The 15,971-nt window shown below is 47.2% G+C and overlaps 1 protein-coding gene across 10 annotated transcripts in view; it reads left to right on the forward strand.

The window, feature by feature from the left end:
- Positions 1–15,971, forward strand: part of ARHGEF1 (Rho guanine nucleotide exchange factor 1) — a 1,792,426-nt gene that overhangs the window by 1,630,670 nt on the left and 145,785 nt on the right. For all 10 annotated transcript variants that reach the window (XM_069640923.1, XM_069640913.1, XM_069640921.1 and 7 more), the window contains one exon: positions 1,140–1,270. In XM_069640923.1, coding sequence (XP_069497024.1) covers positions 1,140–1,270 — 131 coding nt within the window. The remainder of the gene's footprint in view (positions 1–1,139; positions 1,271–15,971) is intronic.

Below are 15,971 nucleotides of genomic sequence, written 5' to 3' on the forward strand. Positions count from 1 at the left end.
ACTAACCCAAGGGGCGAAGTCGTTCCGTCCGGAGCTTCTCTGTCGAGGTGAAAAAGGAGGTCTGCACAGCAGCTGGGCTTCACCGGGCAATTCAAAGGTCCAGGAGGTTGCAGCAAGCTTCGTTCATGGTTTCTTTGTCAGGTGTCTCTCCCAGTGGTCGACTTTGCCTGTAGTTCCGAAACCCTTGCCTTTTAAGCAGGTTTCTCCCATTCATGCACAGCCTAGGCTGTCAATCACACCGCAGGGCCAGCGAGCCAATCGGGACTAGTTGCATTCAGGCATTCCTAGAGACAAGGGACAGGGAAGTTTTGGGACCCTCCCTCACATCCTGTCCTTCCAGAAACACTTGAGCCAGAAACAGAAAATGGCAAAAAAAGAAGACGTGGGCCATTTTGACAAAAAGGACACCCAGTGGTGCTGTACTGCATCTGAGGGTTCAGCCTGTGGTAGAAAAGCACAATGGTAGGAAAAATTAAACCACTGCCACCAGCCATTTAAAGTAGTGAGGGTAACATAAAAATGTTACATGAGAAAGTAGGATAAGCGCTTTGAAACACACTGTGTATAGGCGCTATATAAATCTATCATATATCATACTAGGTAATCCCCCAGCACTCCACATAAAATGGTGTGTGCTGGACCTACAAAAAGAAAAGGTAAATAGTCATTTTCACTTTACTATTCTTGGGAACTGTAGTTCACACAAGAAAAGGTATTTAAACCTTATGAGAAATCCAAAGGATTTCCTATTGACACTGCACTGAAGGTTGTGTGTGTCACTATACAAAAAGCAGATACCTATGGAGTTTGTCAGACTCCAAAAACAGCGAAAACACAAAATCCAAATCAGGTAAAAACACATGAGAGAGGGAGATAAAGGTCCCACTCACTCAGGGATTAAAATGAAAAAGTCTGAAGTCCAGCAAAAGAGCTGGAGGTCTCTAAGGTTGAAGGGAATTAGCACAGAAATGAAAATTCTCCCCAACAGTTTTTTAAAATTCCTTACTGCATGATGTATTGACACCACCATGTAATCGAAACTCCAAGATCTAAGTGCTGACATATGTGTGACAATCATGCATGCCAGATTTTTATATCTTGTCGTAAAGCAATTAATATGTTTTATTGTGTTTACACAGATGAGAATGAAGACACAGGAGTTGATACAGTTGGGGAAGCACTCAGTACTCCAATTGTCCTATCTTTGGAGCAGTCGGAGGTGGTTAGGCAGAAAATGGATGTCTTGGAGCAAAGAATACGACAACTGAAGGTAAAAAAAGCCTCTCATGTATGATCCATGCACTTCTATACTAACAGTAAAAAGCTTTTGCATATGCTGCTGTTGGAACTATAAATGTGTGGTTTATGCAGTTTATGGGAGTTTTGACTATTCCATGAATCCTCAAGGGGGACCCCAAAGCCTATCATGTGCCCTCCCAGGGGAGACGTGAAAGTATATAGTCTTGGTTTAGATCCCAAAGTCTTGCACATGCACTAACGTGGGAATTTCTCAAGTCTGCCCAATGGCTCCTTCCCAGACTGCAACTCCGAAGTGTATGTGAACAAATCTTGCTCACACACTGGGGAAATTGGTAACTTCAGCCCTATACACTGAGAGGAGGGGGTTCTCTAGACCACTTTGGCTATCTAGTCCATCTTACTTGGGAATTCTGACCCCAAGTGCAGGGGATGCCAGGGGGCAGTGCGGGTGTGCCACTGTGCGGCCAGGGACCTGGGCCCGAGTTCAGAGGGTAGTCAGGTGACCAGTGCAGTATCAGACAGGAGATCAGTAGGGGAGAGGAAGAGAGAAGGCAGAAGCAAAGACAAAGGTCTTGAGATGCTTCCAGAGCCAGAGATGGTTCTTCTCAAGTTTCAGAGAGAGCGGCCAGCCGAAGAAAGAGATCTGCTCCCAACTTGTTGCTTGGGGAAGTGACTGACCCACAAGGAGTTGGAGGAGCTTGAGTAGGAAGATATTTGCGGAGAGAGAGTTGAATGTATTGCAGTCCCAGGCCCCAGAAGGCCTTGTGGACAATGCAGAGGGTCTTGTACTTCATCCTTGCTGCCACTCGAAGCCAGTGGAGAGTTTTCAGGCAGGAGAGATACCATCCCTGGGCTTGAGGCCGAGGCCAAATCTCGCAGTCCGGTTCTGGATGAGTTGTAGAGGACGGAGAGTAGAGGCACGTAGATTTAGAAAGAGGCTGTTGCTGTAGTACAGCCTAAAGAGAACCAGAGCTTTGGAGATGGTGAACTTCTGGGGGAAGGTGAGGAAAGGGAGAATAGCTCTGAGGTAGCTGGTAGTTTGACTTCTTAGAGACGTCTGAGATGTGAGGAGAGGAGGAGAGTGTGGAGTTGGAGATGACCTCGAGGTTCTTAACCTCACAGGTGGGAGCAGGAAGAGGGTCCAAAGTGGGCGGCCAGAGAGTGACAGGAAAGGAAGGTGCAGGTGTGCCAATGAGGAGGATCGCCATTTTACTAGCATTAAGGCAGAGATCATCGGCGGCACACCACTCCTGGATTGCAGAAAAACAATCTGGGATGAGAGAGGGCGAAGAGGCAGCTATGGGGAGCCTGAAAGCGAGCTGAGTGTCATCCACATAGCACTGAACGTTGGAGCAGAGAGCAGCAATGCGGTGGGCGAGAGGTGCCAGTTATTGGTTGAACAGCCAGGGAGAAAGATTAGACCCCTGGGGGACATCACAGGTAGAGAGTGAGATAGAGGAGAGGAAGGACCCAAGTTGGACCTGGGAGGGTCGGTCAGAGAGGAAAGAGATCAGCCAGGCCAAGGCCTGATCAGCGATACCCATTTTATCTAGGAGCTGGCTTAGCCCGATGGCATGGTTGACCATGTCAAAAGCAGAAGAGAGATTGAGTAGGATGGGAACAGAGGGGTGGTTAGCATCAAGGTTGGGGAACAGGTCTTCACAGATGTTCTAGAGAGAAGTTTCCATGCTCTAGCTGCTCTGAAGCCAGACTGATGGTCATGGAGAAAACCAACAGATTAATTGTGAAGATTAATCTGGGAGATGGACCGCTTTTCCAAGAGTTTGCCCAGGAAAGGATTAATGGAGATTCAGCGATATTTAGCCGGACAGGAGGGATCGGCTGAGGGTTTCTTAAGAATAGGGTGCACAACAAAGTGCTTCAGGGGGGACGGAAAGGTTCTAGTGACTAAAGAGTGGTTGCAAAAGTCGGCCAAGGCTGGAGCGAGGGTGTCAATGTGGTCCTTGATGGTTTTGGATGAACAGGGAAGAACCTGTTTTGATGAGACTTTCATAGATCGGCCTTGTCTAGAAACCTTGTCAGGGGTGAAAAAAGGAAAGGAAGACAAGGTAGGGGGAGAGGTGGCCGCAGGGATGCCGGAGGTAGAGGAGAAAGTAGAGGAAGGAGGAGGACAGGAATAGAGGCTGGACTGGATGTCCTGGGTTTTAGAGATATAAAATGTGACGCCAAGGTCGTGCAGAGGGCCTGGAACGGGACAGGAGAGGTAGAGACTGCAGCAGGATTGGCCAGCTCCTTGCATATTTTAAAGGGTTAGGCCGAGTTGTTAGATGCCGCAAAGACGCAGGCTTGGATATGGGCTCTCTTCTTGGTGTGGACAGAGTCGGTACTGCCCTTGAAGCAGGCGCCAGGCCAGTTTGTCAGAGGATGCACAAGATGCCAGCTGTTTCCTCTCAGCTACCCTACACTTGCGTTTAAGGGTGGCAAGGTCTGAGTCGTACCAAGAGTTGCACTTGGCTTTGGGGATCATCATGACAGGGGCGAGTATATCAAGTGAGTCAGAGATGGAAGAATAGAGGTTGGAAAGTGCTGTGTCAGGATGTGTCGGACAGAGGTGTAGGAGGTGGAGAGAAAGTGGCAGCGAAAGCCTCAGATGACCGAGATTGTGGGTGGCAGTGTAGGGGTTGGTTCGGCCTGGGGGGGTAGAGAGTGAGAGAGGAGAAAGTGGCCACTCCAGGAAAGAGGAGTGGTCGGAGGGATAGAGAGGGGGAAGTCTCAAGAGATCAAAACATCCAGGGTGTACCCTGTAGAGCGAGTCGGGCCAGAGGGAAGAATAGAAGGAGAAAGAGAGTCGCAGAGGTTGCGAAAGAGTCCAGAGGAGGGACAGAAAGCATCCAGGTGGATGAGTAAGGCCTTTTCACAATGTGTTCAGTATCCTTTAGCACGGTTAGTAGAAATTAACAGTACATATAATAAATTGTGCAGTGATATTTTAAGCCAAAGTATCTATTTTACGTATATATGTTGGGCTATGCTGGTTTTTATTTAAATAACATATGTATGGACACAATTACAATGGGGAGCGCAGTGTCCTAAGGCCTTTAGGATTCATAGTGTGTTTTTCTTTTAACACTATTTTGGTGGGAGCTTGGAATATGCATCAACAAGGTTTTGTTAAGTAATATTGAGTGCAAATGAAAGCACACATTACAATAAAATAGGTGGGTTCTCCTTTATGGAAGTATATTTCAATGGATTTCCTTTCTTTCTCCTGCAGATTCCTCTTCAGATATCCCTTTCAGTGCCAACTGCTCGGAAAACAATTTGACAGGGTGTGTAGTGCTCCTCGGCTCAGCCGTCAAGTCCGTCTTGACTCGTTGCACTGGTTGTCGACTCCAGACGTGACGTCAGTTGTCGTACATATACTGCATCACTATGCGAAAGGGAGGGGTGGGGTAAAGTAGACGCTTTAGCCAAGAAAGATCTTTTCTTTCAGCAGTAGGGCCCTGAAGCTGTGAACACCCCTTGCAGATTTGCCAAGTATTCATTTGCCCTGTGATCTGCTTTTGGTGAAGCCGCCCAGTATTTTCTCGAAGGGGAGGTGCAAGAGGGCTTTCAGAGACTGATGGATGATGGCAAGGTGGTGGTCAGGCAGTTATTGCAAATGGGCCTGGACGTTGCTGACTGCGTCAGCAGATCTATGGGTTCGGCAGGCTTACCTTCATACATCTGGGTTCTCACCAAATGTCCAGAACAAGCTACTGAACATTGCTTTTGATGGCAAGAACCTTTTCGGCCCCCATGGCTGATGAATCCTTAAGAGATTTAAGGAGTCGAAGCTGGCCTCCAAGTTGCTAGCCCTGGCTGTCCAACAGCCGGCCAAACCTGCCTTTAGTTTCACCTCGAGGGCTAGAGGATACCAGCGCTTATCCTCTTTGGCCGTAAGGCTCAACTCCAGAAACGCCTCTGCCCTGGCCTGCAGGAAAGGGGCAGAGGGGCCAGCAGACCGTGTCAACAGCGGCGGGGGCGGCTCCTCCCTCAAAGGTGCTTTGATTTCTCCCCCCCCCCCCCCACAGATTCCTGGTTGGAGGACGGATAGGCAAACACTGGGCCCAATGGCAGGAGATTACTTCCACTGCCTGGATTCTTCAGCTCATTTGGTGGGGTTACTGTCTGCCTTTCTTAAAAAGGCCACCACCTCCCCCTCAACAACCGGAACAGGAGCTCCAGGAATTGCTGCAAGCCCTACTTTTGAAGAGTGCCGTGAAAGAGGTACCTCCTGAGCAGGGAGCATCGGGCTGGTATTCCTGGGTTTTTTTGGTACCCAAGAAAGGGGGAGGACTCAGTCCCATCTTGGTCCTCAAGTTCCTGAGGAAGGACAAGTTCAAAATGGTGATGTTGAGAGAAATTCTCCACGCTCTCAGGCTTTAGGACTGGCTGGTGTCGATAGATCTTCAGAACGTACTTTTCCATGTGCCGCCCCCGAGAAGCACAGGGAATTCCTGAGATTCCTCATAGGCTACAAGCACTACCAGTTAAAGGTGCTCCCCTTTGGGTTGAACTCCGCCCGAGGGTCTTCACCAAGCTCATGGTGGTAGTTCCAGCTCACCTCTGGAAGTCTGGTCTCCATGTGTTCCCATACCGGAAGGACTGGCTAATCAGACGGGGGTCAAAGGAGCAAGTGTTGTCTCATCTCGAGGCCACCTGCTTGCTAATGCACAGACTGGGCTTCTCCCTGAACTTGCAGAAGTCCCCTACATCATCAGCACAGAGACTCCAGTTAATTGGAGCAGTCGTGGACACTCAGGGCAGGGAGGAGGCAATGTCAGACAGATGTTTCAGCTGTTTCAGAGCCACAACGCCTTGCCTGCGGCTTCCTTCCTCCACCTCTTATGTTTCATGACCTCCTGCATTTTTCTGGTGCCAGAGGCCAGACTAGGAATGCGTTCCTTGCAGTGGCTTCTGCGGGGTCAGTGGTCCCAGTATTTCAGCACGTTAAGTCATTCTCAAAGTGTCCAGGTCGGTGGCCAACAATCTCTTGGTGGGCCAGCAGCGACAACATGTTGGCGGGGAAACCTTTCTGGCCTCCATGGCCTCTTGCCAGGGTAGTCACGGATGCGTCTTTGAAAGGTTGGGGCGCTCACTGCAAGGATTTGCAGGTGAGCAGCCGTTGACCCACGATGGAGGCCTGATGGCACAGGCTGGAGCTGCAGGCCATCAAGTTGGCCTTGAAGGCGTTTGTGCCCTCTCTGAAAGGGCCTGTCCTGATTGTGACGGACGATACGGTGGCCATGCACTACCGGAACATGCAGGGTGAGGTGCGCTCCCTTTGCTTTGCAGAGAGGCGATGCAGCTGTGGTTCTGACTTTTGGAGAATCTCTCTCCCTGCAGTACATTGACAGGGACGGAGAGTGGTTTGGCAGATGGTCTGAGCAGGCCGAGCACGGTCTCACATGATTCGGAAGTGGTCCAGGAAGTCCTATAGGAGGTCTTAGCTCTCTGAGATACCCCAGTGGTGGATCTGTTTGCCACAGAGTCCAAGAGGAAGTGCAGACAGTTTTGCTCGAAGGGCGCACTGAGGGAGGCGTTCCTGGTGGAGTGGATATTCGATGTCCACTACACCTTCACTCTGATTCCTGTCTTTCCATGTCTTGTCAGGAGGATGAGGGTTCGAGCAACCCTCATTGCCCCGGATTGGGTGAGGAGAATGTTGTACTCAGAGCTTCTGGACTTGGCCATCTGCCAACCTCTCAGATTCCCTTGCCGGCCGCATCTCCTATCCCAGTTTAAAGGTCGGGTGATCCAACCCGAACCTGGAATACCTCAAGATAGATGCTTTGCTCTTCAGAGTATGACATATGACTGGGACCTCTCGGAGGAGGTATTTGAGGTGCTACTGGCTGCACCTAGACAGTCAACAAAATTGCTGTATGCGTGCAGGTGGAGAAGATTTGAGGCATGGTGCAGGCAATGCAAGATTGACCCTATTTCTTCCCCCACCACTACATTGATGGGGTTCCGTCTGTCACTGGCCTTGTCAGGCCTTCAGGTCACTATCGTCAATGGATACATCTGCCTCATTCACATTCCGGCAGGATCTCCTGCATCTGCGGTGCCCAATGAGCTGCCTGACACTGATGGAGCACCCTGGAAGCTCCGTAAACCTTCCTTGTGTAAGGTAAGCCCATCAGGGCCTCATAATCTACCGAGCACCTGCCCTGCGAAATTCGCCAAAAATCAGTAATTTAATTTTTATGAAGTGCGAGTGGAATGCTCGTGAAATGGTAAATGCGGCGCAGCATGTGAGAGATTATAACCCAGAAGTTATTGCAGCTGATCATGTCTTGATTCACGTATTTCACATTGTCTCACAGTCCTCTTAAAATGGCCGCACTGACCGCCAGCCTACGAACCATCGCCTGATGTCCTGATTGCACCCTCTGGTCTCTGATTGGCCAGTCCAGCCTTGAAACTACCCAATCGGGAGCCGGCAGGCGAAAGCCGGCCTCACACCTAAGGCCTGCACAGAAGGCCCTGTTAACCCCTGTTTGCACCAGTGCGTGACGGGGAGCCTGTGTATGCCACAAGGTATTGCTTCGCCAGGCGTAAAATCCCGCACCCTATACATGCATGATGGCCTTCCATCCCTCCTTTCTAGTATTGGGATCGTGGCCGCGTGTCCCTGCAGTACCCACCACCCCTGCGCTATTAACACTGCCACTCCAATTTATGCCAATCACGCACACCTCTTCTGCATATATACCCTCATTGCCCTTTGTTCAAACTCAACAAGACCTCTATTACTGCCTAGGTCACTCAACCGCTTTAACTAAAGTTACTCAAAACGCATATCAAACTTAACATTTGTTTGCGATTCCGAGTCTCTGCTCCTTCATTGTTGTTTTGATTGATTGACCTGTTCATTGCCACTGACCTTTCTCACTGGAGATGTTTCGCTACTTACTTGCGTTCCGCTGGGCACATCTGATTATTAGCCTTGCCTGTACTATAACTTATAACAAACTCCCTTTCAATGTTATGCTTTACGCTGAATACATTTGATATACTAGCCTTGCCTGTATTACAAAGCCATGAGATGTATTAGCATGCCTGTATTACAACGCCAGTAGATAAGCATCTCCTTGTGAAAATGCACCCTCTGCCAAGCATCTAGGTTCACCCTCTTCATTGAACATTGCAACCGTTGTTGTCTCTCCCATCGCAACTGCATATCGCTGGTGATAACTCAGTCACTTGCTATCATGATATTTTGCTCTATATTTGTACCACAGTAGCTAGTTTTGAGCAGCGCACTGCTTCCTAGTCTTAACAAGCTCACACTGGTACGGTGTAATAGTTTAGGATTTCACCTGTACAATAGACCGTCTGCATCATTTATATCCGGACCATTTCAGCATGGATCCTCCGCCATTCAAACATGTCTTAATTGAGATGCATTTTTACTAGGCGTGCCAAGCCTACTTCTAGCAGCACATTGTCAGAATATACTAGCCAAACCCACCTGCCTAACTGCACTCTAGTTATTAGTCCCACTTCTTCGATACAGTAGCTCAATACTGTCACATGTAGCAATTATAACACATGGATAAGTAGCAGACTACTGCCCTCCCTAAAGGACAGCCATGCCACAAATACGGCCACAGAAAATCGGTGATTATGTTAACCTTATTCCTACTTCCTGTGCTATCCTTACTGTTAGCGGTAACCTACGATTACATGGATTCAGCCACACACCTGACCACCACAATGAACCTACCTTGCTCTGCAGGCACTTATATTCAATACGGTCAGGGACTAGCCCGCCTTCACTGCGCTTGTCACCAACCATCCCTTGCCCAACACCTTTCCCCCATCCCCCACTAAGCAATCACATACCTGCCACAAAGGATACCACCAACTTAAACTCCTTATCACATGTCAACCTCCCTACCTCCTTGCCTCCAGATGGCAGACTCCATCGCTTATCCACAAGAATCTTGCACAGGCACCTGAAGACTGCTATTGATTCACCCTCTGACATTCCAATCACACCGGTCCACCAACCTCAAATCTCTCCTTGTATTCCCCAACCTCAACGTAATAAATGCCAAAACTCTCAACCTGACAACTCACACACTTCGTCTATCGGAACCAATCAGAAAAACCTCTTGAGCATTGTCACTGCTTTACCAACAGATGACATTCAAATACCATGGCCTCCATGTCTGACACAACCTGGCCTCAGAAGAAGATTCAGACTATCTTCCCGCACACCTCCAACTAGACTGATTAAATCCCAAATACCCCGCCAGAACCAACAAAAACTACCGACTAACACTACCACCTCCATCCCTAACATCACATGCACTCCCACACACAGTCTAACTCAAACCCGTTCAGGCACTGTAAACTATCCCAAACACAAGGGTACCACCACCCCCAAACCCTCCACCCCTAGCTTGACTTCTCTAAAAGGCGCACTAACTAATGCCAGATCTATTAGTGCCCATGCCCTAGATATTGCAGACGCTATAAAAACAAACAACCTCGACTTCCTAGCAATAACTGAAACCTGGCTCCACACAGCCTCAGGACCTCTCCTCTCCTTGGCCATCCCGGACGGCTTCACCATTTATAGGAAAGACAGATCCACTTCAAGAGGAGGCGGAGTAGCCCTTCTAGCAAAAAAAAAACCTTGACATAGGAATAGCCCCTGATCTTTCATTCTTGTCCTGCGAAACCATCTCAGTAAAAATCACCATAACACCGTCCTGTACTCTTACACTTCATATCATCTAGAGACCCCCAGGCCCAATCTCCACATTCGAAAAGGACATCACAACACTTCTATCACACAATATGAAACATCACTCCAAAGTCATCTTTATGGGTGACTTCAATCTAGGATTGAACGACCCCCTAGACTCCACAGCAACTCTCCTGGCCAACTCCATCGAAGCCCAAGGATTTATTCAAAGAATCACCACACCTACCCAAGATAAAGGACGTACACTAGATTAGTTAGCCGACTCAAATTGCTCAACCATCATCCAATCTAACTCCCCTTCGCCCTGGGCAGACCACAATCTTATCATATTCACCACCAAAACTCAGAAACAGCCACAATCGACAACCACAGCCCCCTACAGAAATCTAAAAAATATCAACCGAGACAGCATGTTACCACTGCTCACCCCTATCATAGAACTCTATCACCAGGATAGAGACCCCTCAACCTTAGTCAGCCATTACAACGAAATTATGTTTGCAGCCATAGATAAAACGGCTCAGCTAAAAAGTAAGAAGATCAAACCCCAAGCTCATGTCAATCCCCTGAACTTGAAGCCCTTAAAGCATTAAAATGATCTGCTGAAAACAAATGGATCAAATCTCCTACCCAAGATAATAAAATTCAATTTCAAACCCTAGCTAATAACTATAAGAATGAAATTATCAAATCCAAAAGTGAAGTATACAACCAGAGAATATATAATGCCCAATCTAACACCAGAGAGCTCTTCACTATCCTCCGGGAACTAGAATCACCAGCACCTACGCCCGATTTCACGATAAAAGATGAACAATGGTGCTCCAATATTCAGAACGCCCTTGCCGATTAAAATCTCACTACTACAAAGTGTTAGGAAGAATTCTCTTCACCTTAGAGACGCCCCCAAGCAACTTTGCTGGTTTTTGAGGACTTGATTTTTTTAACCTGGAAAGAGTGTGAGCCTTTTTTCCCACTCTTTCATGTATTTTGATGTGTGTTTTAAACTTGTGTTCTTTGATTATGGAGTTTTAGACAACTCCATAGGCATCATCTTTTCATGTGTGTGTCACAGCACCTTCGGTGCAGTGACACAGGGATGTCTCTTAGACTTCCCAAAGGTTTAAATACCTTCTCAGGGGTGAACTACTGTTCCCCAGAGAGGTTAAATTGACTTTACTAGTCTTTTTAAATTCCTAGCAAACACTATCTGCCTATAGAGTGCTGGAGGGGTTACATAGTATCCCCTGTGTCTAAACACTCACGTAGCAATCAAATGCTACCCTTTCCTATCGAAATGGCTGGTGGCAGTGGTCTTACAACAAACTATCATGATTTTTCCCGACCGCAAAGACCGGTCGCTAATAATCGCAGGAGCCATGTTTTTCAACCTTTGTTTAAACAGGTCCTGGTCCTTTTTTTTCGCCTTTCTTTTTGGAAAGGTCCTTCTTGTGTTTCTTGGTCCCTTTGTTCGTATGCCTTTGGCGGGCTTTTAGACTGAAGGCCGCCTCTGGCGTCTGAGTGTCTGGGGTGGGCAGGAAGTGAGGCAGGTGCCCGGATCTCCCTGTGCCTAGTCTCCTAGGAGACCCAAATGCACTCTGGTGTGATTGGCTGGCTGACTGTCCGGCAAGGACAGCTACCTTGCTTGGGTGAGTGACGGCTAGGCTGGAATGAAAGGGAGAGAACTGTTTAAAAGGCAAGTCTTTTGGACTGGAAAGCAGAGTCCACCACTGGAACGAAAGAACCAAAGAAGAGCTGGAAGAGGACAGCTGCTGCAACTCCTGGACTGTTGGTTTGCCCGGTGAAGCCCTGCTCCAGGTCCGAATTGCCAAGCTCAGCTGGACAGAGAGGCCTCTTAATGGACAACTTCTTCCTTTGAGTTGGTGGGACCAATCAACTCGTAAGCCACGTGGATACTATTCTCAAGGCTGGTTAGGATAAACCAGGGAGAGGGACACCAGCTTGTGTGCTTGAATCTACAGCTACCGAAGTGACTCCATCTGCTTTTTCGGGGATCCCGTGCAGTGCAGGAGTCCCCGGACGTCCTCCCTCTTGTCCCCACGACTGAGGCTCAGGAACAATGAGATCTGCAGGAACTGCCAGCAACCAACGTCTTCAGCTGAATTTCGTTCCTCATATTAAGGTACTGTGCCAACCCGATTGAGAGAAGGACACTCTCGTGGTGAAAGTTCTTGAAACATTCCCAACTTGCAGGCCTACTCAGCTTGTGACCCGACATATGATTCTTTTTCGCCTAAGCTACTACTGAGAACTTTTGCAAAGACTTTACTGTTTGATACCAGAACTGCTCTTTCCTATCCAGAAAACTAGCCCATTGACTTTGGCCTGGCCTATTGACTTGAATTGAACTCTTCTGGTGAACTGAAACTATTTGCACTGTTGAACAGGTATATGTGATCTCTTCTACTTACCTTGTCCCGTTTTGCTCACTTCTAAGTAACTGAACTGCCAATAGGCTCCTATTTCAGGGGAGCTTAAACTGGCTCAAAATCTTATTGAAGTGTATTAGTATATAATATTAAGTTGCCTCCTTCTAGTGAATGTTTTCTAAATGATTGTGTAATAAATTAATAAGTGTTTTTACCAAGAAACCATGAGTATAAGTGTCTACTTGAACCACTGTGGTTGAAAGTCCTCTGTGTAATGACTTGTACTGCTCATATTCACTCTTGAGATAAGCCTGGCAGCTCAGCTAGCTACCAAAAACTGTGTGGTACAGACTTATACCAAAGGTTGGTTTGGCTAACACCAGTAGTCCGAATTGTGTGGTGTGGTCCCAGAGGGTACTGCATGCAATTCTGCCTATAACAAAGGAAAATTGAACAAAAAAAGTCCAAACTTATACTCAATACTACACCTCCCACTACACACCTTAGCCCAAACACACAAAAGCCAACCGAATTCACATTCTCCCCACACAAGACACAATCAACATCATCAAAAGTCTAAAACCATCCAAATGCAAAGGCGATATTTGCCCGCTACATTGGTAAAAGATTGTGCTCTTGAACTGGCACCATTTATCACCAGTATCATTAACTGCTCATTTGCCTCCAATACAGTACCTAATGACCTAAAATCAGCCTGGGTTCTACCGCTGCTCAAAAAACCTACCTCAGATACCAACATCCCAACTAATTTTCGCCCCATCACCACAGTTCCCTTCCTACTTAAAATATTAGACCGCGCAGCTTATCTGCAAATCCAAAAACATTTAGAAGACAACCATCTCTTGGGCGTAAGACAATCTGGTTTTAGACCAGGTCATGGCACTGAAACGGCCCTACTCAACCTGAAAACTCAAATGGACCAGTACATAGACAAAGGTGATCTGTTTCCTCTTGCTGCTAGATCTCTCTGGAGCATTCGATCTGGTGAACTATGATATACTATGCCAGCACCTTGAAGTTACAGCACAATTCTCTGCAGACTCCATTAATTGGATCAAATAATTTTTATCCCACAGAACCACAAGGGTCTTCTCAGACACCTCAGCAGCACACCCTGCCCAGGTAACGTGTGGCGTGCCACAAGGTTTGTGCGTATCCCCCACACTTTACAATGCTTTCATCAAGCTATTGTTTGATAAACTTGATAACATGGGTATCACATATACAAACTACACGGACGGTACCCAAATTCTCATATCGATAAGTGGTTGTTACAATACTGACACCATAAATCTGAACAAATTATACCTCGCAATCCAAGCCTGGATGGCACTCAACGAATCATGCCTCAATGATAAGACAGAGCTCATCCTTATCGGGAACAAATCGTAACTTGGTAACCTCCCGCAGTGCTACAAAACCTTAATTATCGATGGCAACACCATCCCGGTGGCCACTGAAATAAAAACCTTGGGGATCTATATTGACTCCACACAGGTCAATGCGGTTATATCATCAGCCGCCTATATGGCGAAACTGATAAGAGCCAGTCGTCCCTTCTTTCCACAGAGAACTCCATCACCCTGGCAAGGGCCTTGATACTTTCCAGGATTGATTATTGCAATTCTCTATTTGCAGGAACTAGCACCAGAAACATCAAAAAATTACTAACCTTTCAAAATAATGCCATAAGAGCAGCACTAAACATCCCCAAACACAACCACATCTCTTCCATCAGAAGGTACATTCACTGGCTCCCTGTCCAAGATAGAATAAACTTCAAAATCTTGACAATGACTCATAAGTGCATCGCCAAAAAGGCTCCTAAATACCTCAGCTAACTCATCTGTAAAGTTAATACGAACAGACCGACACGCTCTGCCTATACTAACATGCTTTCGATCCCTAGCTTTAGAAGACAGAAAGTAGGAGGCTCAAGCTTCCCTGTCGTAGCCCCCAAACTGTGGAATGCCCTCCCGGTCCAACTGAGAAAAGAAACGTCATTCTGGTCTTTCAGAAAAAAAACTCAAAACCCTATTTAGAGCTGACCTCTTGCAGTAGATTCTTAGGCTACCTTTAGTAGTACAAATCAATGCAAGGACATGTAACATTGTGTAAATATGTAAATTGTGTGACCTATGTTTTGGAATTTGATGTTAACCAACTGCTTGATGCTACTCGGGCAATGTATTGTGTAGAAATTGTTTAGTAATAACTGTCAAGATAACATATTGTAACCATATCCTTAAGTTGTAATCAGCGCCTAGTTGCCTCTGGGCTGTGTGCGCTCTACACATGAAGGAATGAATGTATTAATTAATAAATAAATAGATACTGCCGGATATTTGTGTTCAATAGGTCACCGGGTAAAGGGTATTTTTTTGCAATCCTGGTTATGGCCCAATTCCTGAAGGGCATTGTGAATACGTTTCTGCGTGTTCCCTTTGTTCCAGACTGGGACCTTAATTTGGTTCTCACCTTTCCTTATGGTGGCTCCCTTTGAGCCTTTGCATTCATGCTCCATACGCTTACTCTCTTTAAAGACTGCGTTCTTAGTGGCCATCACGTCAGCCACACGGATTAGTGGGCTGCAGGACTTGTCATGCAATCCACCTTCTCTTCGGTTCTTTAGGGAGAAAGTGACCCTGAAAGTAAAACCAAGATTTTTGCCCAAGATGGTATCGGAATTTCACCTGTCCAAGACCATTGACCTTCCTGTTTTTTCCCTGCCACCACCCCCTTCCAAGGAGGAGGAGCAGTTCCATAGACCAGACCCGAAAAGGGATATTAGTTTCTATGTTGCCAGGACGGCAGAGTTTAGGAAGGTGGACCAGCTGTTTGTAGCCCTCTCCATGGCTAAAAAAGGTTTGGCTGTTTCCAAGCAAACCATCTTGCGTTGGATCACGCTTTGCATTCCAGAATGCTAACTAAATGCAGGGAAGGAACTACCCCTGGACATCAGAGCACACTCTATAGGGGTGGCTGGCTGTTCTGCCTTGCAAAGGGGAGCACCGGTGAGGGACATTCGCCGGGGCAGCAACCTGATCCTCGCTGCATAACTTTACCAAATACTACTGCCCGGATGTAGACCGTGGAGCGGATGCTCGATTTGGGAGAGCGATTTTGCAAAATGTCCTCTTTTAAGAGACTTTCGTTCCTCCCCCATCATAGATACTGCTTGGTGAATCTATCGGATGAGGAATTGGGGGTAGAAAGGAAATCCATTGAAGGAGAAATGACTTGCTGTAATGAAAGTGCCTGCAGTCGATGAGTACTACTTTATTGGGAGAAAGAAGTGACCTCTTATTTCGGGCCTACCTTTCACTTATTGTTGAGTGCCGCATTCTTTCTGCGGTCCCGTTCCTCACAAAAAAAGTTTGTTTTTATTTTTTCTATCAGTTGCAGCTGTTTTAACTGGATCGTCTAGTCTTCCGCTGCAGCGCCTGAGCTTGCGGGGTTTGGGGGGTGGGGGGGTGAACTGAGATACAAGGGCATAGTGATGCAGTATATGTACGATGACCGACATCATGGAGTTGATGACCGGTGCATCTAGTCAAGACGGATCGACAGCAGAG

This window comes from Ambystoma mexicanum, chromosome 1q (assembly GCF_040938575.1).
Source record: "Ambystoma mexicanum isolate Mex_15411 chromosome 1q, UKY_AmexF1_1, whole genome shotgun sequence".
Classification (NCBI taxonomy): domain Eukaryota; kingdom Metazoa; phylum Chordata; class Amphibia; order Caudata; family Ambystomatidae; genus Ambystoma; species Ambystoma mexicanum.